The 23,179-nt window shown below is 47.7% G+C and overlaps 1 protein-coding gene across 1 annotated transcript; it reads right to left on the bottom strand.

The window, feature by feature from the left end:
- Window positions 1–8,623: 8,623 nt before the first annotated feature.
- On the bottom strand, window positions 8,624–23,133 carry NDUFA8 (NADH:ubiquinone oxidoreductase subunit A8). Its single transcript, XM_029920039.1, has 4 exons — window positions 22,967–23,133; window positions 16,429–16,592; window positions 12,806–12,971; window positions 8,624–8,944 (listed from the first exon to the last, which is right to left on the bottom strand). Exons 1-4 carry the CDS (start codon window positions 23,117–23,119, stop codon window positions 8,807–8,809), a joined length of 621 nt encoding a protein of 206 aa, XP_029775899.1. The 5' UTR covers window positions 23,120–23,133; the 3' UTR covers window positions 8,624–8,806.
- Between the last annotated feature and the right edge of the window lie 46 nt (window positions 23,134–23,179).

The following is a 23,179-nucleotide window of genomic DNA, read 5'->3' as shown; positions in this document are numbered from 1 at the left end:
CATCATCATGAAAAAGAAATGGGCCAATAATTATAAACTTTTTGGTGCAGAGCCGGCAAAGAGTAGGCACCCCAAAGTGTTAGCTGTTGTTAGGACCGTCTCCACGATGGGCCTCCACAGTTCCCCTTTCATACCTTTGCTCACATTCTCTCCTGTCTGCACACCCTCTCCCTCTGTTGCCCACAAGCTTGCACAGCCTTTTTCTATCTGGGTGCTCAGTTCTAAATTTGCTACTATCTGAGCCCTTCCCATCTGTGGGCCTCAGTTTCCCTATATATAAAGAGAATTTCTTGGTCCCTAAGGTCTTGCCAATACTGATACCCCATGAGAGAGTCCAGTCCCCAGCTAGATTCCCGGCACTGGACTTGGCAATGAGTGGGAGCCCGGACCAGGCACGAGAGGGCGTCTGCGTCCCCAGTTCGCCAGCAGGCTGGACTCCTCCCCAAAAGTTGAGAGCCACTCAGCTGGTTCAAGCTGTCTCCAGGCTTGGGAGTTGGGGGGTGCTTTTGTAAAGGAACATGGCCTTTTCATTAGCACCATTGTCCACCAATTAGCCCAAGGCTGACTCACAGGGAACACGCCGCTGGGGGCCACCATTCAGGCGGGCACCGTGGCCTACTTCTCCAGAAAACCTAGGCTGCACTGCCTTTCTGGCTTGTCCCACAGCCCCACTGTGGGTGCACCTGTCACCTTAGAGGGTCACGTTTATCGCACACCTACCTGTGTGGTGCCAGGCGACGCACAGTCATCTTGTTACCAAGTCACAAAACCCCCCCAGAAGGGAGGCCCTGTTGTCATCCTCATTTCTCAGAGGAGGAAGCTACACGTCAGAGACGTGAGGCGTGTGTCTCTGGTCCCACAGAGGAGCGAGCCACTTCAGTACTCACCAGCCAGAGCAGCCACTTGGATCCTGTCTGCCAAGGAAGTGTTGCGCTATGTGGTCTTGGGCAAGCCACGTCCCTCCCCCTCTCCTCTCCTGTCCATTTCCAGTCGCCCAGCTCACCGACGCCTAACCCGCAACCCCGCACGGGGCCATGACCTCAGGTGTTGGAGCCAATCAAAACTACTGGGTTTTGATTTTGCTTCTGCCGGAGATAAAATACACACCGCTCATGTTTTTAAGAAGCTCAAGTCAAGAACGGGAGGTAGACCAGTAGACGGATCATCACCGTGTAATCTGACATGTCATGGAGCCAGATCTCTTAGAAATCTTTCTATGTCCACAGGGAGAGCCACCTGGGGCCTCTTCCCAGCTGCCCAGGATTGTATTGTGGGACTCGGTTGCAAGTCACGTAACTACCCTGCCACTGCTGCTGGGCACGTGGATTGTTTCCCTCCCTCCCTCTCTCTCTCTCTCTCTCTCTCTCTCTCTCTCTCTCAGTCCATTTTTACAAATCGTGCCCCAGTGAACACCCCTGTATGCATCCTAAAACACTTGAATCAGCACTTGCACTTTCATTTTTACAGATGTGGAATGCTACATGCACTTTGAACTGCGGGAGATGCAGCACCCTGTCCTCCCCGGCCTCGCGCCCGCGGGCTGGAGCGCCCGCAGTTCCCCCCATCTGGGCCAACGCTCGAGGTTATCCGCCTTTCACGGTGTGGCTGAACGAATCAACCGGCATCTCACTGGGGCTTTAATCTGCCTTGTTCTGACGACTCGTGAGGTTAACCATTCTTTCGTATGTTTGGTGGCCATTCTGATTTTCTCTTCTGCAGACTGCCGCCTGCCCACAGCTTTTGCAGGTGACTCCATTAGGGTGTTTCCCTCCCAGCCACTCTGAGTCGGTTCTGTCGCAGTTTATCTTACTCCTGGCCTCTTGGCTTCTGGTGTTCAGGTCTCCTCTCACAGTCCAGGTGCTGGCTCTGGGATCCTCCTGGTGAACCACTCCCCGACCCCCTCTCCCGTCCTCCCAGCTCTGTGTCAGCCAACCTGAACCCACGGGGACAGAGTGCTTCAGACTGGACTTGGCCCAATCAGAAGGCAGTGCAAGCAAGGGATGGGCTCCAAGAGTTCCTCTTTGAACTCTTAAGATCAAAGCCTTCATAATAATCCTCTGAACAAACTCAGCCTCAAATAACAAGATAGTTATAGGAAACAATTTCTAAATGGATGACAAACTCCCTGAACCCCCTTCCATATCATATCCTTTAAATGCCACTGTGGGTGATTTATTTAAAACAAAGCCTGGTGGGGCGCCTCAGTGGCTCAGTGGGTCACCTTCAGCTCAGGTCGTGATCTTGCCGTTCGTGGGTTCAGGCCCTGTGTTGGGCTCTGTGCTTGGAGCCTGGAGCCTGCTTTAGATTCTGTATCTCCCTCCCTCTCCCCCTCTCTCTCTCTCTCTCCCTCACCTTTCCCTGCTTGCACTTTGTCTCTCTCTCAAAAATAAACATCAAAAAAAAAAAAAAAAAGAGCCTAAAATGCCCTTTTCATTTTAGTGAACTTTCCAGAATGAACTAATCAGGTGATTAGGTCTAATCATCAAAACTCCACCATCTCCCCCAACAGTTGGGCGAGCAGAGAAACAATGTTCCCTATAACCTCCATGCCGTCTTAGTCTTAGTCAGATACTTCATTTTACAGCTAAAGACGCTGGCTGAGAGAGGAAGGTGGTCTGCAAAGCCACCCAAGTCTGAGGTGGGAGCTGGGACCAGGACCCCAGCCACCTCCTCCGACTGCGCCTGCTGCCCTCACACTGACCGGGAAGAAAAGACGCCGAAGGCTTTACTTGAAAGTTCTTAGGGCTGAGCTCACCACTGGGAACCTCGGATCCTTGGAACTCAGCAACGCAGTGGTGCTCTGTGGACACCAGACAATCAGAATGAATGAATGAATGAATCCTGTACATCAAACTACTGTCATACCACCTAATGCTGTAGTTTCAGATGGCAGGTGAAAGAAACATTATTATCATCCTTTTTAGCTTCAACTCTTCCACCAGAGCAGCCGAATTGATTAAAACAAGGCTTCCAGAAAGGGCATGCCTGCTTAATTTGCATTCAACCCTCAAATTAAAGGAGCACCAGCATGCAATTATATTTCTTCTTACCATCGCCTAATCTGACCTTTTATGCAGTCTCCCTTCAGTTCACAGACAGCATTTTTACTGAGACGGTGACAGAGATTTCTGTGCTCTTTTTGAAACACACACACATGCACACACACACACACACACACACACACCCTGAGGATTTCCATTACCAGAAACTAGAGACTCCCTTTGAGCAGAAAACACCCTCGTGTGTATTCTACATAAAGGATTACACATTTGACTAAGCTATTCCCTCTTGAAGAGGCCAATAGTGTGTAACAGTCATCCAACAAATCGCTAGGAAGCACTGACTATCCAGCAGCCACCATGACATGAAGTAGATGTAGTGGGAAGTAGGACGTGATTCTTGCTCACAAAGAGTCAGAGAGCTGTAATGGACAAGATGCTCTGGAACACGGGGGAAGTGAAGGTGTGGTGCACTCTGGGAGGGACTGAGGGATGTTTCACGAAGGTGACGAATTCCAGCAGCATCTTGAGGGAAGTGGTCACCAAGAAGAGGTAGGGGAGAACTGTGGGGCGGAGGTCATGCACAAGGAAAGGTGCAGGTGTCTGAAGTGGTGGAGAGTCCAGTGTGGATGGAGTCGGCGAGAGAGGAAGCTGGAAGGGTCTCAGTCAGACTCTGGAGAGAGTGACTATCACCCTGAGGAGTTTGGACTTTACCCAGCAGTCTGTGGAATCACCTAGGACAGCGAATGTCCCCATCAGGTGAAAGGCAGACAGAAGCAACTGCATGGGGCTTGTCCCTACAAAGCCACACCCCAGCCAGCCTGTTCCTGAAGAGCGCTGAGCCCTCTTCTGCCTCGGGTTTGCTCTTGCTGTTCCCTCACTCTGGACACTCTTCCGTCACCTCTCTACCTGGCGGGCTGAGAAGGTATCTCATCGAGGGGTGGTGGCGGGGGTGGGGTGTGCAAGCTCAGATACCACTGAGACCTTCCATGGCCTCCCTTCCTGACATACCCTCACTCCCGAGCTATTGGCTTTCATACCAAGCCTGTTTGGTTTCTTCATAGGACTCACCGCAACCTAAGACCATCCTGGTCATCTCGTTTATGTATTGACCCGTTTATTGCCTCCACCACTGGAATAGAAGCCCCATGAGGGCAGGGCCCCATCTGTCTTGTTCATCTCCCAATGATAGCTAGATAGATAGAATGATAACTAGCACACCGCCGGCTGAAGGAAGGAAGGAATTCATTAACGTATTGCCAGGATGCTAGCTGCAACCACTCGTTTTTCCTCTCACGGAAGAAAGTGTACTTGAGTGATATGGCTTATTATAAGATCTGTATGCCCAGGCCACACAACAGGGCAACTGGACCAGAATATCTGAAGTATGGGACCCAGACAGACATTGCTATTGCCATGTCTCCTGGTGATTCCAATGTGCATCTGAGGCTGAGATTCCGTGGCTTTGAAGGACAAGAGTGTGGCCGGTGGAATCAGACCACCTCCATTTGCTTCCCAGATTTACCACTCACAGATCTGCCTCTCACACGTAAAGCCTGGGGCTTCTTACTTGATCTAATCACTTGAGTTTGTTTTGTTTTTTAAAGTAAATTTGTAAATGTCAATACATTTAAACAAACTACTGGCAACACATATTACAAATGAGCAAGCCACAAAAAGATGTCCCAACCCCAAGCAGAGACTTCCTGGGTGGTAGAAACAGCTGACACGGTTTAACCCCCAAGGATGTCATGATCCATTTGGGGGCGTAAGAATGCATCTTTTATTACACCCAAAGCAATTCAGCTGGGATTTGATTCCTACTCCGATGACAGTTTAACCTCAAAGATTGACTCCTGTCTCTACATAACTCATGTGTTTGTTGTTTTGTATCAAGGAGGGGATTTGGAAGTTCTTTGGAAAAATAAATGTGGTGTATGCAGTGAATCATTTACTGGTGTCTGTCATGCACAGGACATGAGGATGTAGAAATATAAGTAAGATAGAAGTCCAGATCCTACAGTACTTAGGGGAGATACAACACACCCAGTGCCGTGACAGCTGTCACTCACATAGAGTGTGTAACAATCACTATCATCTACCGACACTGTACCAAGCGTCTCATGTGCGTGACTTAAGAGGTCTTCAGAGTCACCCCAGGAGGTAGGAACTACTATTGTCCCCCTTCCTCTACAGGTGAAGAAAATAAAGTACAGAAAGATTGAGTGACTTGCCTAGGGTCACATGGCTATTAAGACAGGGCGTGGATTTGGATCCGGAAGCCCAACTCCAGAGCCCTTGTGCTCAACCCACGCGTCATGTTCCATCATGGGAGCAAAGGGGCAGGAAAGACCACTTCTGGCTGTAGGAAGGGGCCACATCCTGGGGAAGACAGCGTTAGTGGCTGCCTTGAGAGGTGGGTAGACTTTCAAGAGGCAGGGACGGGGTAGGGGTTGTCTCTCAGCGGGTGGACGGCAGCGTCAGTGAAGATATGGAAACAGAGGACAACTTTTGAGGAATGGCATTTGGGAGACTGTAGGACGTATGATAAGGAGAAGATAATGGCGGGGAAATGGGCTAGGCTAAGCCCAGATAATGGAGGGTCATCATGCCAGTAAGGAGCAGGGCTCTTGTTAATAGCCACTCGGGAGCCACTGCAGGCTTTCGGGCAGCAAAGGCACACACAGCAAGTCGGACGGGCTGTGGTGAGGTGACGGCAGGAGACGGACTTGGAAGTAGCTTAACAATCCAGGCAAGGGGAACAAAAACAAACCAGGACAGTGACAGGGAGATAAAAGCGGAAGTAACAAATGTGAGATTATGGAAGGAACTCAGCAGGGCTGGGTGTCGAATTGGAACACAGAGCGGCGTTGAGGAGTCAGAGGTGCGTCTCCTGTTTGACTCTGGAAGGAAGGAGACACCGCTCACTCAGATAGGGAAGACAGGAACAGGCTGGGCAGAGGAAAGGGGGCAGACAAATTTCCTTTGGAAAGGCGAGGAATCGGGCTCCTTATGCTCAAGCCAACCCAACTGGGAGATTTTCTTATTACTGGAGGCTCTCTCTGCTCAGACATCCTTCGCACTAACTGCTTTCAAATTGTTCTGTGACCTTTAACCTACTGAAATTGAGACACACGTTAGTGTTCTGAGATTTGGGGAATTCTATCCTCACTGAGACTCTTAGGTCCTAGAAGGCTGTGGTGTGGTGTCATTCCATCAAGAATACAGGAAAGCCAAACGCGAGTTTCTTTGTTCAGGGAATTCAAAGCAAGGTGGGGAGGGGGAAAGGCGAGAACTTCTGTCCAACTTGGGCAAAAGTTAAAACATCCTACAATTGAATTTGCGGCCACGAATGGTTCAGAACTTGCTGCTCTGATTCTATAAAGGCGAACTGACCTGCAAGGGAGGGCCTGGTGCTGGACGTGGCCGCAGGAGAGATTAATCAGATACAGAAACTCCACTCAAAGATAGTGTGGTTTATTCCCTTGTTCATCAAGGTGTGGTCCACAGACGGGCAGATCGGCACCAACAAGAAATTTCCATCTCAGGACCAACTCCAGACCTACTGCACCAGAATCTTCATTTCAATAAGATCTCATGTGATTTATGTACAGAGATATATACTAAGACATTGGATATACTAAGACGTCCAGATAGACGTTGGAATCAGATGTACCTGGATTTAAAACTCAGTTTAGCCACTTCCTACTTATTAGCACTTAACCTGGGCCTGTTTCACATATATAACCGATCAGTGGCCTGTATCCTGGTTGGACCTTAAGAGAACTTTGGCTGCTCTCAGAAACTCCAGGCCCCGGCCTTACTACAGACCAATTAAATCAGAATCTCTGGGGATCTGGGGGCACCTGGGTGGCTCAGTCGGTTGAGCGTCCAGCTTTGGCTCAGGTCATGATCTCATGGTTCGTGGGTTGGAGCCCCGCATCGGGCTCTGTGCTGACAGCTCAGAGTGTGGAGCCTGTTTCAGATTCTGTATCTCCCTCTCTCTCTGACCCTCCCCTGCTCGCGCTGTCTCTCTCTCTGTCTCTCAAAGATAAATTTAAAAAACATTTAAAAAAAAATCAGTCTCTGGGGATCTGAACCAGACATTGCTGTTTAAAGGTCTCCAGGTGATTCACACGTGCATCCAAGGCAAGAGCCACTGACTTTGGAGAACAAGTGTGGCCATTGAAGCCGGTCTTCATTTGCACCCACATCTACTATTTCTTGTGAGGACTGGAGCTTCCTAACCTTTCCCCTAAGGTTCTTTGTAGAATGGACATGACTAATAGACTCTCTTTCAAAGGCTGAGCATTGGAAGAGCTGACACGTGCGAAATACTTGGCATAATGCACAGAGCTCAGGGAATATTTATTATTTTATGCAGGTCCCGGTTTCCTTCTCAGAAACAATCTAAGAAGCAACACATAGCTTGAGGTGTCATAGAAATGCCAGTCTGCAACCAAGCTCATACTTTCCCCACCAGGGGTGACTTCTGATTACCTGGCCACCAAGGGGCTAATTGATACTGTCTTTGCTGTTTTTAGAATTTAAGAATCTATGCTTTTTCTTCATTAAATTTGAGAATGAGGCAAAGGCAGGTGGCAAGGACCTTTTGCAGAACAGTGCTCCCAACTGTGGAGCAGGAATCGTGTGGGGGGAGGGGCAAGGCCAATTACTCAGAGCTTTATCTTTGACCTGGGCAGTGACAGGCCCAAACCTCCTCAAATGCCTCCTAACACTCGCCCCGCCTGGAGGCTCTACAGTGGGAGTTGGAAAGGCCTTTGGAAAGACTTACACTGTGACTTTGCTTTCTGGAGCTCCACAAGTGGAAACCAAGGCTCAGGGAGTTGTAACAACGTGAGCAGGACCATCTGCAATTTAAGGCCACAAGCAGAAGGGTGTAAAGTGACCCCGTCAGCTGTAGAGGAAATAGCCTGGTCGTGAAAAAGGAACTGAATGAAAGGGAAAATAAAGACATAATAGTGCTTTGAACCAAAGCTTTATAAATACGTGCGGCTTTAACCTGCCCAGGAGGTAGATAAGCATGTTGCCTTTAGTCTGTCCTCAGATTCAACCTCTCCCAAGAGGTTAAGGAACACACCCAAGGTTGGAATTGACACTCAGACCTCCCGACTTCCTGGCTTTGGAACTGGGAGCTCGGCCTCCACCTCCCTGGTCTATCAGGAAAAACATCTGGGTCATAATGCTTGAGGATGGGATATCAAGGGGAAGTGGTGGAAGTTTGGTTCTTTAAGAAACTTTGAGCAAGACTGCCTAAACCCCAGCCAGGAGGCCCCTCCCGGGGCCTGAGTCACAAGGCTCAAATGTTCCTTCGCTTCTCCTATCCTAGATGCTTCCCTCGTATGACCTTTAGGGAAGGCTGCTCATCTGCGATGCTGGATGTGGAGGAAGGGAAGACTTCAAAACGTGTGAACACCAAATGCTAAGGGAGCCCTTCGTCTACACAGTCACTTCTGCCCCGTCTCACGTGGCTCCCCGGCCACACTGGCGATCGCCGACTTAAAGCAAAGACAGAGGAACAGGCAGGACCACAAGGAGAACAAGCAAAGGGAAGTCCTCTCTAAAGGCCAAAAGGTCATATAAAACATAATAAAATACAACTGTCTCCTTTAAAATTTTTAATGGCCAGGAAATGGTATAGAATAACTGCCAAGTCACATAAATTAACTTTTTTGTTAAGTTTGTGATCCCGGAAAGAACTCTATCGGTCGATGCTAACTGCACGGGGGTTTCATCAGCAGTCGTCTGGGCGTGGGACTGAGTGCGGGCCATGGACCCACCCATCTCTACATGGTCCAGAAGAAGAGGCGGCTGCCATGTTGGGCGGGCTTCAGTTCTCCTTCCACCTCAGCATTGGGCTCTGGTCTTGGTCTCGAGTGATAGGGATTCTCCGGTAACGGTCGGTCTGTTTTCACTTTGGTGACCTGTGAGGAGCGAAGAGGACAGAAGCAAGAAGCGAGGCTGACGGTCAGGCGGAGCAGTCTGTGACCCTGAACGCACCTCCCAGTGTTTCCTCTCGGCCCCTGCTGCCCCAACTACCCTCTTTTCTTCAAGGTCAGCAAACCACATTTGACCTCATTTGACCCTTGAACCAACATTTAAGAAAGCCTTCTTTGGGTCATTTCATGTGGTAGAAGGTAGGGATGCGCACTGTCTTCAAGGGGCTCACGGTCTACTGAAGGAGCCAGACAAGAAAATCAACCAAGACCTCCCGACCGAAGTAACTGAGGCATGAACTAGGCCTGGGGAGCAAGGACTCTGCACACATAACCCATCCTGAAGGACGGGGGCCCGAACTAGTTCATGGGCGTCAACATGTAGATTAAAAGGATGACCATGAGCCAGGCAGGAAGATTAGCAAGGGAAAGACTTTCTAAGTAAATAGCACACGGGAAGACAGAGGCATGTCCTTAGAATGGCCAAAGGCTGCCTGGATAACGGAGGGAGACAAGCACCTAACCGAGCACCTGGTGAAAATCACGCTGGGCCTCTGACTACATTTCATTGTCACACTCCTGGGAGGCCATTTTGCAGAGGTCAACCGGGGCCACCTGGCTAACAGGGGAAAGACTAGTGCTCAAAGCCAGATCTGCCTACTCAAAATAACATACCGCGCTGGGAGACAGGGCCGGATGATGAAGGGTACAGAATGACATGCACAAGTGCTGAATTTTAACCCAAGGGTGACAGATGTCACTGAAGCAGGGGAGCTATTCAAGCATGCCCGCAGGCTGAAAGGCGCCGAGGCTGGGGGAAGGGGGCCAGACCAGAACTGGAGGAACCGTGCCAGCAGGCCCGGCAAGAGGGCACAGCGCTGCACCGTGGCAGCAGGGAGACAGGTGGAAGGTGGTCACGTCCACGGTACCCCCGAGGGTCACACAGATCTCCGTCAGAAGTCAGCAGAAATGGTTCTTTCTATTACTGATGAATTAATTTAAAGAACGCACGAGAAGTGTAGAGAGAGATCCGTAGGCAGGCTCCGCGCCCAGCGTGGCCCGAGATTTGACCTGAGCTGAAATCAAGAGTCCACCATGTAACCAACTGAGCCACCCAGGCTCCCCAAGGTCCTCACTTTATTTTACTTTTTTTGTTAATGTTTATTTACTTTTGAGAGACAGAGTGCAAGTGGGGGAGGGGCAGAGAGGGAGGGAGAGACACAGAATCTGAAGCAGGCTCCAGGCATGCAGAGAAATGGAAAGACAAGGCCACAAGTTATTAACAGTTTTGTTATCTAGTGCTTTGATCTGGGAGCCACTCCATGTGAGACGACTGATTAGTCCTCCCCTGTGCACCAATCTGAAACCCATTCACTGTGACTGGAGCTTCCAGGAAGACAGCAGCGTAATTCTTACTGTAACTGCCCGTGAGGCACCATTATCCGTAGGGCACAGACGAGGACGAGGTGCTGACTTGCCCGCGACAAGGACCCCTCTACGTGTCAGAGCTGCAGCTGGGATGCGGGTCCTCTCGCCACACAGCCCGAGAAGGTTCTCGCCTTGTCTTCAGAACAGTGTGCCCACCTCTCTGCCACAGAGCAACCCCAAAGGCCTCCACCTGGCATGTGAGGCTCCCTTGAGAAAGTCAAGGTGTCTATGAAACAAATCTAGAAAAATGTTCCTCAAACTTAAAGTAATGAACAGACCCCTGAAAAGGACAAATTATGGAAAGAACAACACAACAACTTCCTCTTCTGTAATGTATCAAAAGAGAAAAGGAGAAGAGGCACGTGGTCAAGCCAACTGCTAGGTGCACAACCTTGAGTGGCCTACCCGACCTTCAATTTCCCATCTCTAAAATGGGGCTATTAGCTCACAGCGCTATGAGGGTAATACGCAGTCTGCGGCCTGATGCACAGCAGGTGCGCCAGAAGTTACTTCCAATATGAACATTATCAAGATGCCTAGGAAGGTTGGAAGCTTCAAAGGACACTGGCATCTAGGCTGAGGGCAGAGGAGAGATGGAAACTGGCCAGTGGAAAGGAGGGAAGAAGGGCAACTAGGTGGGAGCAGAAGGCAGGAGAAAATGAACATCAAACTTCAGCTTTATCCAGCTGGCCATCACCTTTCCAAGAAGAGACTGGATTCTGACTCTAAGCAGGATGAAAACTGATAATCCTCTTAAAGAAACCAACTTTTGGTAAGAGGACACTAATACTTTATGGGTTTTTAAAACTGCTGACACAAAGTTTCAGGAATCAGTATGCTTTCTCATCAGCAAGATTTGTTCATCCCCCTTTCGTAAGAGACAGAAATGAGAAAGGGTTGTTTTCATTATTAAATCTGTAGGTCCCACCACTTTCCAACTCAGAATTATCAACAATTTAAAGTAGTTCGTTCAGGGCAGCAAAAGAAGCTACTTGAAGAGAATCGAGACAGATACAAAAAAAAACAAAAAACAAAATTGCTAAGTCATTCGTCTACTTATAACACCAAGCTTGAGACCCAACCATCATAGATTCTGCACAGAAAGGGAAGAAACGAAGATGAACCGTGGGCCACCACGCCAGGCACTAGGCCAGAGATTCACAAAGGCTTCATGGCCCCAGAAAACTGGCGGTGAATGCTGGTCCTATTCTGTAGATGTGGGAGGACAAGAAACAGCCGGCAACTCGCTCAGGGTCCCGTGGGGATCCCGTAGCTCTATGTATCTCCACTCAAACCTCTCTTGCCACCTCTCTGTCCCAGAGTGAAGGGACAATGATGAGGCTCAAGAAGCAGGGGCAGGCCAGATCACAGAGGACCTTGTAAGCCAGGATGCCACAAGCAAGAGTGAGCCCCTGAAAAGCTTTAAAAAGAAAGCGGTATTTGGGGTTCCTGGCTGGCTCAGTTGGAAGAACATACAACTCTTGATCTTGGGGTCTTGAGTTCGAGGTTAGTTGTAGACATTACTAATTTAAAAATAAACTTAAAAAAATGTTTAAGTGGTATTTGATTTATTTTCCATACTGATCATGGCTATAGTGAAGATGCAACTAGATCCTCAATTCTTCAATTTCAGGTGATATACACTGAATTGAAAATCTGAACTGAACCACTCTCCCCTCCCAGAAACTCAAGTAGCCCAAGTTAAGAACTCCAGTCCAAGATGTGGGGTCACTGAGAGGATTCAAAAACTAACCCAGGAGATGCTCACCTACAGGACCTGATGACTGCATAAATGAAGGAAGCACTCAGGTTTCTGAGGTTTCCACAGATGGTGGTGGCATGACTGAGACAGGAAATACAGAAGGAAGAGTAGGAAAACATGCTTTTTATTTCCTTAGATGTGTATTTATTTTGAGAGAGAGGGAGAGGGAAACCCAAGCAGGCTCTCTGCTGCCAGTGCAGACCCGGATGCGGGGCCTGAACGCGGACTATGAGATCATGACCGGAGCCGAAATCAAGAGTCAGACACTTACGTGACTGAGCCAGCCAGGTGCTCCAGAAAACGTACATTTTAAACTACAAGCATATACTTTTAAAAATCTTAGGTCCTGATAAATGTGGCCTGAAGCATCGGCATAACCGTAACCCTATTTCCTCTCTGAATTCTATAATAACCTCAATGCTTTCAGCCGACAGTGCCTCAACACGGTGTTTATCCTCATCTACTCCCTTCTGTTCTTCAATTAGCTCATTGAACAGTCTGCCCATGCTAGACCTATTTAAAGGAATATTACTGGGTTGTGTATCATCACTCCCTCATTAACCTGTTTGGTAAATACAGATTTCTCCCATCATGCCTGTACTCACAGAGGACCCTCTTCTGACCACCTCCTGCCCTTCCCCAACGGGAGACCTTCTTACCTTGGACAGCTCTCCGAGGTCAGGCCGCACCCAGCCCAATTTGTCCAACACACACTCGTCAAACTTGGCCTGCTGTTTGCGACAGCGCCGAAGTAACTGCAGGCCGGAGTAATCGATGCAGGTCCAATATTCGGTAAAAGGCTCCGCACAGTGAACCTTTATCTGCCTGTAAAAGAGGCCAGGTCAGGGGTAGCTCTTTGCAAAATAATGAGAAACAGAAAAGTGGGGAGAAAATAGGTACAGACCTCAAATACATAACCTTCCTTCCTACAATGTATGGGAATAGATGCCCTCACTTCACTTAGAAGACAACTTGAAGATCCTCAGGAGGAGAGGCAATTATGCAGAAAAAGATTTCTGAGGAATAAGACCTAATTTCTTTAGGTAACAAAAATAAATGAACCGAAACGCCAAAAACATTTGGTCTAAGGCACAGATATTTTACTCGGAGCACTCCTCAGTTGGGGCTACGTATTCTTTTCTTTAGATCCAATTCTAAAGATTTTCAGTTTAGCAAATTTAGAAGAAGAGGCACAATCCCAGATGGGCATGATGGACAACGGTAAAGGAACAGACAGATTACACACAGCAAATACACACACTAACAAGCAGAAGACCCTGGGGTCATTCAGTGTCAAGGCAAACGACCCCACACTCCTCAGAGCTCCAAGTCCTCATTCTATTAACGTACTGAACAAAAACAGACTCGTCCTTGTCATTAAGAAAGCTAGATTACATTTGGTGCTGTCTGTTAAGGAGGTAGCAAATAATTCATTCATTCTGTGAACACCAAAACACGGCTGAAAAAAATGTAAGTTTTGTGTATAAGAGATAAGCCTCAATTATTTTGCAAGATTCCCCTTCTCTTCCTATTCGATCTTGCTAGTAAACCAACAAATGCCAATCCGAGAAAGAATAAAACACCATTATTTTATGTAAAAGCCACACACGAGGCAGTGGGAGACAGATATGCATAGCACCTCCTTTCCCCAAGGGAACCCCAAGTTGGAAGTGCTTGTCATACTCTACCAATCTAGCCGCACTCAACACCGGAATCGTATTTAGATGGCTCAGGAAGACCCCAGACACGGCTGGAGGAAACACACAGTGAAAAATCTGCTTTCCACTCCTGCTGGGCTTCCCTCTTAGGAAGGAACCAAGTCACTGGCTTCCTTCTTTCTCTTCTTTTTAATGTTTATTTATTTTGAGAGAGAGCAAAAGAGAGAGAGATAGAGAGCACATCGTGGGGGGGGGAGGGGAGAGAGAGAGAGAGAGAGAGAGAGAGAGAGAGAGAGAGAGAGAGTCCCAAACAGGCTCCATGCTGACAGCACAGAGCCTGACTCGGAGCTCGGTCTCACAAACCATGAGATCATGATCTGAGCCAAAATCAAGAGTCGGACGCTTAACTGACTGACCGCCCAGGCGCCCCCTGACCAGTTCCTTATGTGCCTGACCAGGGATTCTGGTGTAACCTGTGGGTGGCAGGCTGTGCACCAGGAAGAAAGAGGAATATCGAAGCGTAGGGAGCTTTTCCCAATTGCCTCTCGCCTCACGGACCAGAGCGCCGTCCATGGTACATAGAACTGTGCCCGCCTTCCTGGAGAATCACTGAGGTAGCGCCCTACCCTTTCCAGCACGGGGCGGCGGAGCAGCAGCTTGCACTGCTCTAGGGCCGAGTCTCTGCGCTGGACCCTGTTGCCCTGGTGCCCGCACCAATCACCTACAGACGCCTACAAACAGCAACGTCAGCATGAGAAGTTCCTCTCCGGGAGGCCGCTGGGCACCTCAGGAGCTTGTGAAATCCCAGCATTTCACAGCTAAATATACGGCCTCTGGGCCAAAGCAGAAATGCTCTCCCAAAGTTCTCTTCGAAAAATGTAAATAATAACCACACATTCAACCTCGTTAGGGATCAAACCAGTGCAAATCCCAAAGCAAGAATAAAATACCATTTTGTACCGATCAAATGTTTAAGTAACATGCACCGCTGGTGACATACAAGAAGACACAGTGCGGAGGGCAGCATAAACTGACCCAATTTAAAAAAAAATGGCAACTATAGCTCAAAAGCCATAAATAACGTTCAAAGCCTTTTTATAGAATAATCTCACCTCTGGGAAACTTAAGCCAAGGAATTACTTAAAAAGAGAAAAAGATCTGGACACAAAGGTAAACCACTGAAGATTTATTTAAAACAATAAAAAACTGGCATTGGGGGCGCCTGGGAGGCTCAGTCGGTGAAACGCCCCATTCTTGATTTTGGCTCAGGTATGATCCCAGGATCATGGGATCGAGCCCTGCGTCAGGCTCTGCACTCAACACAGAGCCTGCTTGGGATTCTCTCTCTCCCTCTTTGTTTGCCCTCTCCCACTTGTGCATGCATGCTCTCTCTCAAATAAATAAACATTTTTTTAAAATATGGAATCAAAAATGACTTTTCATAGCAGGTAAATTAGGGTTGGTTTACGTACTAGAGGAATATTAAATAGCCATTAAAAATGATGATCATGAAGACAATCTAGCAATTTGAAAGAATATTCCCAATGGTTTCAGTGAAAGATGAATTTTAAACCACACACTGTGACTTTAACCAGAGAAACATCTTTGCATGTGGACAAAGACAGCAGAAGCAAGAAAGGAGAGGAGCTACTACGTGAAGGAGTTTGGGTTTCCCTCTAACATCACTGTGGTGGAGGTCTGTGGGTTTTGCCTCGCCAGCAGTCCATCCCCATTCTTCCGTAACATCCTTCCAATTTCTCTTCGGGCAACAACCCCTCCCTATCTCTCAGCAATGCAGTTTAGATGGATTTAAGTCACTTCCTACTGCAGGCCTGACAAATCACAGCATTTCATCTCCTGAAACACACCAGATTCAAAGATACACATACGAAGTTGACCTGCCAGGCCAATGAGACTCAGGCCAGGTCTAGGCAAGCAGCACAGCAGTGTTGGGGGGCTGCTGGCCATTTCTGTCACAGCAAGGTAAGAGTCTCTGAAGTAAGTCTGACAGAGAAAACGGAACTATGAGACGGGGGGGAGGAGAAAAGAGGCTCAAGAATACCAAGCAGTTATGAAATTATGTAAGCCCTTTGATTCCAGCCCTGCCTGACGCCGGTCCTATTTGTGGACTTCACAGTGACACGAGCCAATTCCCTTCGAGTGGAGTTTCTGTCCCTTTAGTAGAGTCTGTCAAAACATTTTTCTACGATTGCAATATGGATTTTTTTTTACTTGCAGTATTAAGCCTAATGGCCGACTTAATCCCTGGGCTCTGGGCACCCTTTCCTCTCTCTAATAACTGAGTGTCCCGTGGTAGCACCACTCTAGTGAACACCTGTCAGCAAGCAGGGTGCGCGTCGTTCTGACGTACTTTTACACACTTTTCATTACGACCCTGCATAATTTGGAAATTAAGACTCATGGATATTAAAGAACATGCCAAATAATAAAAACAAATAACAAAACGAACTGCATCATTTCCTGTGTGCTTACTTTGGTCTATCTGATTTCAAGGTCTTACACTTCCTACTAAAATGATCCTTCCACTTAATTAGCTGGATGTTCTCTGAAATACACATACCTGGAGGTTCCAGCCTGCGGGCACTGAGGTCAGAGACTCTTACCTGAAGAAGTCCAGGGCACACTTGTTGACAAGCCTGCCTTCCTCCAAACACCGCCTGGGGTCTTTCTCCTCCCAGCGACAGAGCATGAACTCCTTGTTGGGCTTGTCACACTGAACTCCGTAGTGGTGGGCAGCAGCTTTGAGCACCGAAGAACTGACCTTCACCTGGGGGACGGAACAGCGGGAGACAGATCACAGACCTGTGACAAGGACATCACTTCCTCGACTTCACCTCCTGCTGCTCGAGACAGAGGGGAGCTTTTTCACATGCATGATTTTCTACACCTTCATAATAATCTCATTGGGCTGACTTTACTCTCCCCATGTGAGACATAAGGAAAAGGCAGCCGAAAGGAACCTTGAGCTCTTGATGACAGAGAAAGTTGAGCTCTGAAGGATGTGGGAGACTGCTGGGATGGAAGGCCGACTCGGGGGAGTTCTGAGGAGTCTCCTTAGGAATAAAAGTGATGGGGGGGGGGCGCCTGGGTGGCTCAGTCAGTGAAGCGTCCAACTTCAGCTCAGGTCACAATCTCGAGGTTCCTGAGTTTGAGCCCTGAGTTGGGCTCCCTGCTGAGAGCAGGGAGCTCTCTCTCTGCCCCTCCACAGCTTGCACGCACATGTTCACTCTCTCTCAAAAATAAAAAAATCATAAAAAAAAAAGTATTACAATACCTAAAATTCCCAGACTACAGGGTCACAGAAGATGAGACCGGAAAGGATCAGTAAAAAACTTCTAGTCCAGCAAGTTATTACTAAAGATAAAGTCCTAAAATTTTCTATTTTTTCCAATTATAGACTCTATCCAAGGGAGCCACCCCCGCATAACTATGTCAGCCTCTCTCACTTGCCTTCCGGTCCTTCTCTGGAGAAACAGTTACCGCTCACTCACAGGGGCTGCGCAGAGCCCAGGGCCCGTCTAATCGCGGTGCGGCAGGGTTGTGCTGGCCTCTTTTCGGCACCACCTCTTCCTGGGCCAACAGCACAACGTCTGCGTTACTGTGACTTCAACAGACATCTGTCGTCTGGGAGAACCACTCTCCTCATCGCTCCTCCTTTTCAAAATGGCTTTGGCGATTCTCTCAGATGAACCCCCCTCATCTGACCACTTGCGTTGGAACCGCACAAAGTTATGTGTTAAATCAGAAAGGAACGAGCATGTTTACAACACTGGGTCTCTGCTCAAATTTTTATCTCCCCAGAGGATCGGTCTCTAATGACCTTACAAAAGCGATCATCCTGTTGGGCCACTCCCTGTGTGCCAGGTACCGGGGGTGCAACAGTCACGGGAGAGGTAAGGCTACGTGAATTATGCCTTCTCACCAAAACATGTTACGTCTCTCCTCGTACTCGGTCATTCTTATGTTCTTGGGTTAAAAATGATCCTTTCCCTCATACAGGAGCCTTGCGTATTTCTTGTTTATTCCTCAGTATTTTAACATTTTTGATACTACCTAAATAGGTTTTTCTATTAGATTTTCAAATCGATTACTGCTAGTTTGTACACTGTATCCTCCCTCTAGCCATATCTTACCGATACAAAATCAAGAGGATTAAGAAGCAACTAGGTGGCTCGGCTGGCTGAATGTCTGACTCTGGGTTTCAGCTTGGGTCATGATCTCCCAGGCATGGGATCAAACCCAGGGGATCAACGTGGAGCCTGCCTGGGGCTCTCTCCCTCCCCTGCTCACCCTCTCTCAAAATAAATAAATAAACTTAAAAAAAAAAAAAACCCAAGAGGATGAAGAGGAAAAAGATCCACTTACAAGTTAAAACTATCTCCCTTCTTTTCTGATAGTTATATCCTTCCTTTTTTTCTCCTTCTCTTTTCCTGTCCTACTGCTTTGACTAAAACCTCTAGGACAATACACATGAACAGCAATGGCAGTAGGCATCCTTTCCTTTTTCTAGACTTTAAAGCACAATTTGGTTCAATATTTGCTCGGTGTCTGGGATACAGGTGTTTGGATATTCCTCATTAAGGAAGTTTCTTTCTAATCTGAATTGGTTTTGTTTTACTGTGGTTTTCCAGAAAGACTGAAAAATTCAGGTTTATCTATAAATGGAAAGAATTAACAGATTTTCCAAAATTCTCCCACTATAGCTAGAATAAAATCTAGTCTGTCATAGTGTATTATGCTTTAAGGTATCACTGGATTTGATTTATAAGTATTCTATAAAGGATTTTTATGTAAAAATACCGTCGTGATTATTTTTTTATAGTGATAAAATTTTATAATTTTATTTTTCATGAATTTCACACAACTTAGGTTAATTTGCTAATAAGATAAAAGGCAAGCAAAGATGAAGAGAGTAACTCATCTATATGCTACAGGAAGAGAATAAAGTTAGGGTGATGTCTACTAACATTACAACTGCTGAAATTATCAAAGCAAAGATGAACTTATATTACAAGTGAAATCTGCCATGACAATTCTAATAAATTTGTTTAAAAATCTGTAAAATATTGCATTATAGCTGTTTTTTTTTTAAGTTTACTTATTTATTTTGAGAGAGAAAGAGCGCACGTGTGAACGGGAAAGGGGCAGAGAGAGGGGGAGAGAATCTCAAGCAGGCTCCACACTGTCAGCACAGAGCCCACCCCCCCCCGCCCCGGCAGAGCCCAATGGGGAGCCTGAGCTCATGAACACGAGATCATGACCTGAGCTGAAATCAAGAGTCAGAAGCCTAACCAACTGAGCCACCGAGGTGCTACATACAGTTGTGTTTCTTTAAAGTTTCCTTATTAATTTCTTGATGGGGGCGAGGGGGGCTGGGCAGGAGCAAAGAGCTAGAGAGACAAGAGAACCCCAAGTAGGTCAACATTGTCAGTGCAGAGGCTGACGCGGGGCTCAATCTCAGGAGCCCTGAGATCACTACCTGAGCCAAAATCAAGAGTCAGTCCCTTAACCTACTGAGCCACCCGGATGCCCCTAAAGTTTTTTATAAGAGTTTATTAGGTGAATTGAGGGGTGTACATTAACTTGCTATATTACCTGTACAAAGCCAAGAGAATACAAATCAAAACTCAAACTTTTTAAAGCTTAATGTATTTAAAAAATTAAGTTAGCTATATTTACTTCCTTTTTTTTTTTTTTATGTTTTTATGTTTGAGAGACAGAGAGAGACAGTGTGAGCAGGGGAGGGTCAGAGAGAAAGAGGGAGACACAGAATCTGAAGGAGGCTCCAGGCTCAGAGCTGTCAGCACAGAGCCCGACGTGGGGCTTGAACCCACGAACCGTGAGATCATGATCTGAGCCGAAGCCGGACGCTTAACCGACTGAGCCACCCAGGCGCCCCTATATTTACTTCCTTGACCAACGCCTTAAAAGATCTTTAAGCAGTTGATTTACTCGAATGCCTTCACGGCCAGTGCCCAAAAAGGCTACGGCATGCTTTGTCTTTCTTTCCTACAAACAGAGAGGTCTTACCAAAATCCAGGTGCACCGTGTTGTTGAACGTGTGCAATATGCTCTGTCACAGGGAAAGAAAAGAACGAGAACCACTCACTGAATCTCCTTTCTGGGGGCAGAGATGTGCCCGAGATGACACAGCAAGCCAGTGGCAACTACAGAACTGGAATCCAGAGACTGTGACCTTGAATCAGGCCTCTCTTCGTTACACGCCCTTTGCTGAGGTGGCAAAGGACTTCGGATGTCCGCTCACCTTCACAAGATGGACCCAGTTCCACCAGAAACAACATTCTTTCCCAGCTGCTTACTGTGAATACCCTCTCAAACTCATTCAGCTCCCTTTGTCTCTAACAACACAGAATTCCAGCATCTTCCTCGTTTACCCTCAAGACAGCCTCCCTGCACAGCGGGTGTATACAGGCTGCAGGTGTGGGAAGGCAGGAACAGCCTTACAATCTACAACCAATCTTCCAGGCCTGCTCTCTCTCCCTTAAACCACGTCTGCGCCTCTTTGTACAGCACTTAACGTAAGCCGTGCCTTCTATGTGACTTAATTTATGGAAAATGGGGGGACCAGCGTACTTATTTGATCCCGTGGAGGATTAAATGAGTTAACACATGTAAAAATATTAAGAACAGTGCCTGGTACATAGAAAGCACTTAAAAAATATGACTTGTTATTTCTACTCAAAATTATCAATTCGTTCGTACGAGAAGGTTCCAGCCCAAAGCTTCAGACTACTTCCTCCACAGGAATGTGTCAGCGAGGTCCACACTGTGTGAACTTGCCTCTCAGAGCTGCTTCTTCTGGCTTCCCCAGTCCCACTGTCAGGCTGCAAATGTGACATACTCTCCACCTTTCCCACTTGTGATGCCTAAGTCACCGCAAAGTCCGATCAATTCCGGATAAATCTGTTCTTTCCCTTCGGTGGGTACCATCACCAATTATGTTGGGGTCGTTAATATCGTCCTGGTTATTTCAACAGCTGCCAAGACCAGTCTCCCTTTCCCTTCCGTCTCTTTGATCCATTCTGCACACAGCTGCCAGACTGACCCTCCTACAAGGCAATTCTTACTGTGCTCTGTCAGCAACAAGGCCCTGGAAGGACTCAGGCTTAACAGCAGGAAAAAAGTCCAACCTTTTTACAGGGTCTTCAACGCCTTCTCACCCAAGACACTTCCGAAAGGGACCTGCTGCTGTCTCAGAGCACTGAACTCACTGTCCCCAGAACCCAGCGGTGGCCTCCTGCATTCTCCCTTTCCTCACCTTCACTCAGATCTAACCCTCGCTTAAGAATGCCTGTCTGTCCGTCTTGGCCTATAAATGCTATTCTTCAAATGCCTTTTAGCAAGTCCCACATTATGTCCGAGAGGTGCTTTCTCTGTTCCCTTTATAGCCTCAGAGAATTATACAGCTGGGATCACTTCATCTTATAAATAAAATAACTGTGTCTGCAGATCCTACAAGTGACTAATCAAGGTAACTGAGCAGTTAGGCCTCGAATTTAGACCCAGCTTCAAATCCTACTCTCTGCTCTTAAACCATGTCTGCCTCTCTTCCATAGATTTAATACTTTGTCTTGTATTTATTTATGTAATCACCTGTATTTCAATTCAACGGTATGAACACTAAAGGCAAATTTATTCCAGATATAAAACACTTGCAGGAAGTAGAACCTCAGATTAAATTAAACTTCCAGTGAAAAATACAGCACTTTCAGGCTAACCCCGCTTCAAGGTGGGGCCAAAAAACCCAAAAGACTGAATACTGGTGGCCCCCCTCTTAGTAAATGTCACCTTACCATAGGGTCCCTGAACAATGCTAAAAAGTTCTTCCTCTGTGGGAAATAATAGTTGTCAATCTCACAGGCATCTAAGAAGATTAACTGAAGTCATGAAGGTAAAACCCTTAACAAAGTGCCTGGGATAGAATTTCTGGCACATAATTTTTAGTTTTGCCCTCTTTTCTACTATCCAGACAATCCTCTGCCTTAAAATCTTCCACCTCTCTGCACCACATCACCTGTAAAATAAGTCAGCCTTGTGGAAGCTGCTCCCCAGTCCTCCCAGTCCAAGGTACCTCTCTCTGGGCTCAGCAACAGCTGATTCCCACCAACACCAGAGTCACAGCAAACAGCTCTGGTCTCCCTAGACTCAGGAGGTTTTGCTAAGCCTTCTCACTCCTTTGCGCTTTGGCCCATGATACAATAGTTTAAAAGCATGGGTCTTAAACTCAGACCAAGATTCACAGTCCAGCTCCACCACTTATTAGCTGCGTGACCGTGAGCAATCACTTCTGCTCTCCGGATTGGACCTGTTTTCTTATCATTCACATGAAGAGACCAATAATATCCTACCTCATAGTGTTGCTGGCAGAATTTGATGAATTAATGTATGTGAAGTAATTAGCATCCTACCTGACCTCTAGGAAAGCCTTGGTCATATATGCTATAATTAGTATATACTGTCTTCACTTCTCATAGCACAAACTTCACTATACTGTAACTGCCTCTTTATGTCTGTCTCCCTATTAGATTATAAGCTCTCTGAGGGCAGGAACGCTCTTATTCACCAGTGTAGGCAATTATTCAAATGCTATCTGCTGAATAAACGAACGCTCTAAATGTCCTATTACCAAACACCCTCCCAGGGCTGTCGGCAACTGCACTCTCCAGTTTCACCTCCTTCTGCTTTGGCTTCCTAGCTCCACTCCAACCCTGTACCTACCGGCGAGGCTACCTGGAAGCAACTGTCTCCCTCGCCCGGCTGTGAGCACCCCGGGTTGTATATTCACTTCGCAAGGAGGTTTGAGTATTAAGTGACATTAAAGTAAGCAAAGTGGCCCTGACTGGTGCTTAATAAAAAGTACCACTATTATTCACGTAAAGGACAAGCAGATGGCTGGAGGTCGGGGAGGTGGGACTTCTATAGAGCCACTGCATGATGGGGTGGGGTTGAGGCGATTCCCGGAGCTCACCGGGGGCGTCCGGGAATCCACCTGTGTCTGTGTCGGGGGGCATTGGGTGGGGGAATCCAGGGCCCAGTCCCGTGAGATGAAGCAGGGCTGGGCCCAAGCCCGAAAAGCTGCAGCCCGATGCCCTGCTTGCCTGGCTTCTGAACGAGCCTCACCTCCTGCACTTTCAGATCCTCCACAGTGGGCAGCTCCACTATCCCCGGCATGATGGCGGTAGCCCCGACCCCGAGGAGGCGCCCGCAGCCGCGTCGCCCCCGTCTCCTTGAACTCCCCTTTCGACCGCCAAGGCCCACCTCGGGCCTGCGCATGCGCAGGCGGCCGCGCAGGCGCACTGCTCTGCCCAACCGCGAGCCACAGAGCGTGCGCAG

The sequence above is a fragment of the Suricata suricatta genome, chromosome 13, assembly GCF_006229205.1.
Source record: "Suricata suricatta isolate VVHF042 chromosome 13, meerkat_22Aug2017_6uvM2_HiC, whole genome shotgun sequence".
Classification (NCBI taxonomy): domain Eukaryota; kingdom Metazoa; phylum Chordata; class Mammalia; order Carnivora; family Herpestidae; genus Suricata; species Suricata suricatta.
This window is presented reverse-complemented; position numbering and strand designations above follow the sequence as displayed.

Bases quoted from the DNA above. Each gene is read 5' to 3' on its own strand.
- NDUFA8 (XM_029920039.1), bottom strand. From the start codon at position 23,119: ATGCGCAGGCCCGAGGTGGGCCTTGGCGGTCGAAAGGGGAGTTCAAGG. The intron at 16,593-22,966 runs GTGAGGCTCGTT...TCCGTCCCCCAG, and splicing joins AGGATCTGAAAGTGCAGGAG to GTGAAGGTCAGTTCTTCGGT. The intron at 12,972-16,428 runs GTAAGAGTCTCT...CCTCTTTTACAG, and splicing joins TGTGCCCTGGACTTCTTCAG to GCAGATAAAGGTTCACTGTG.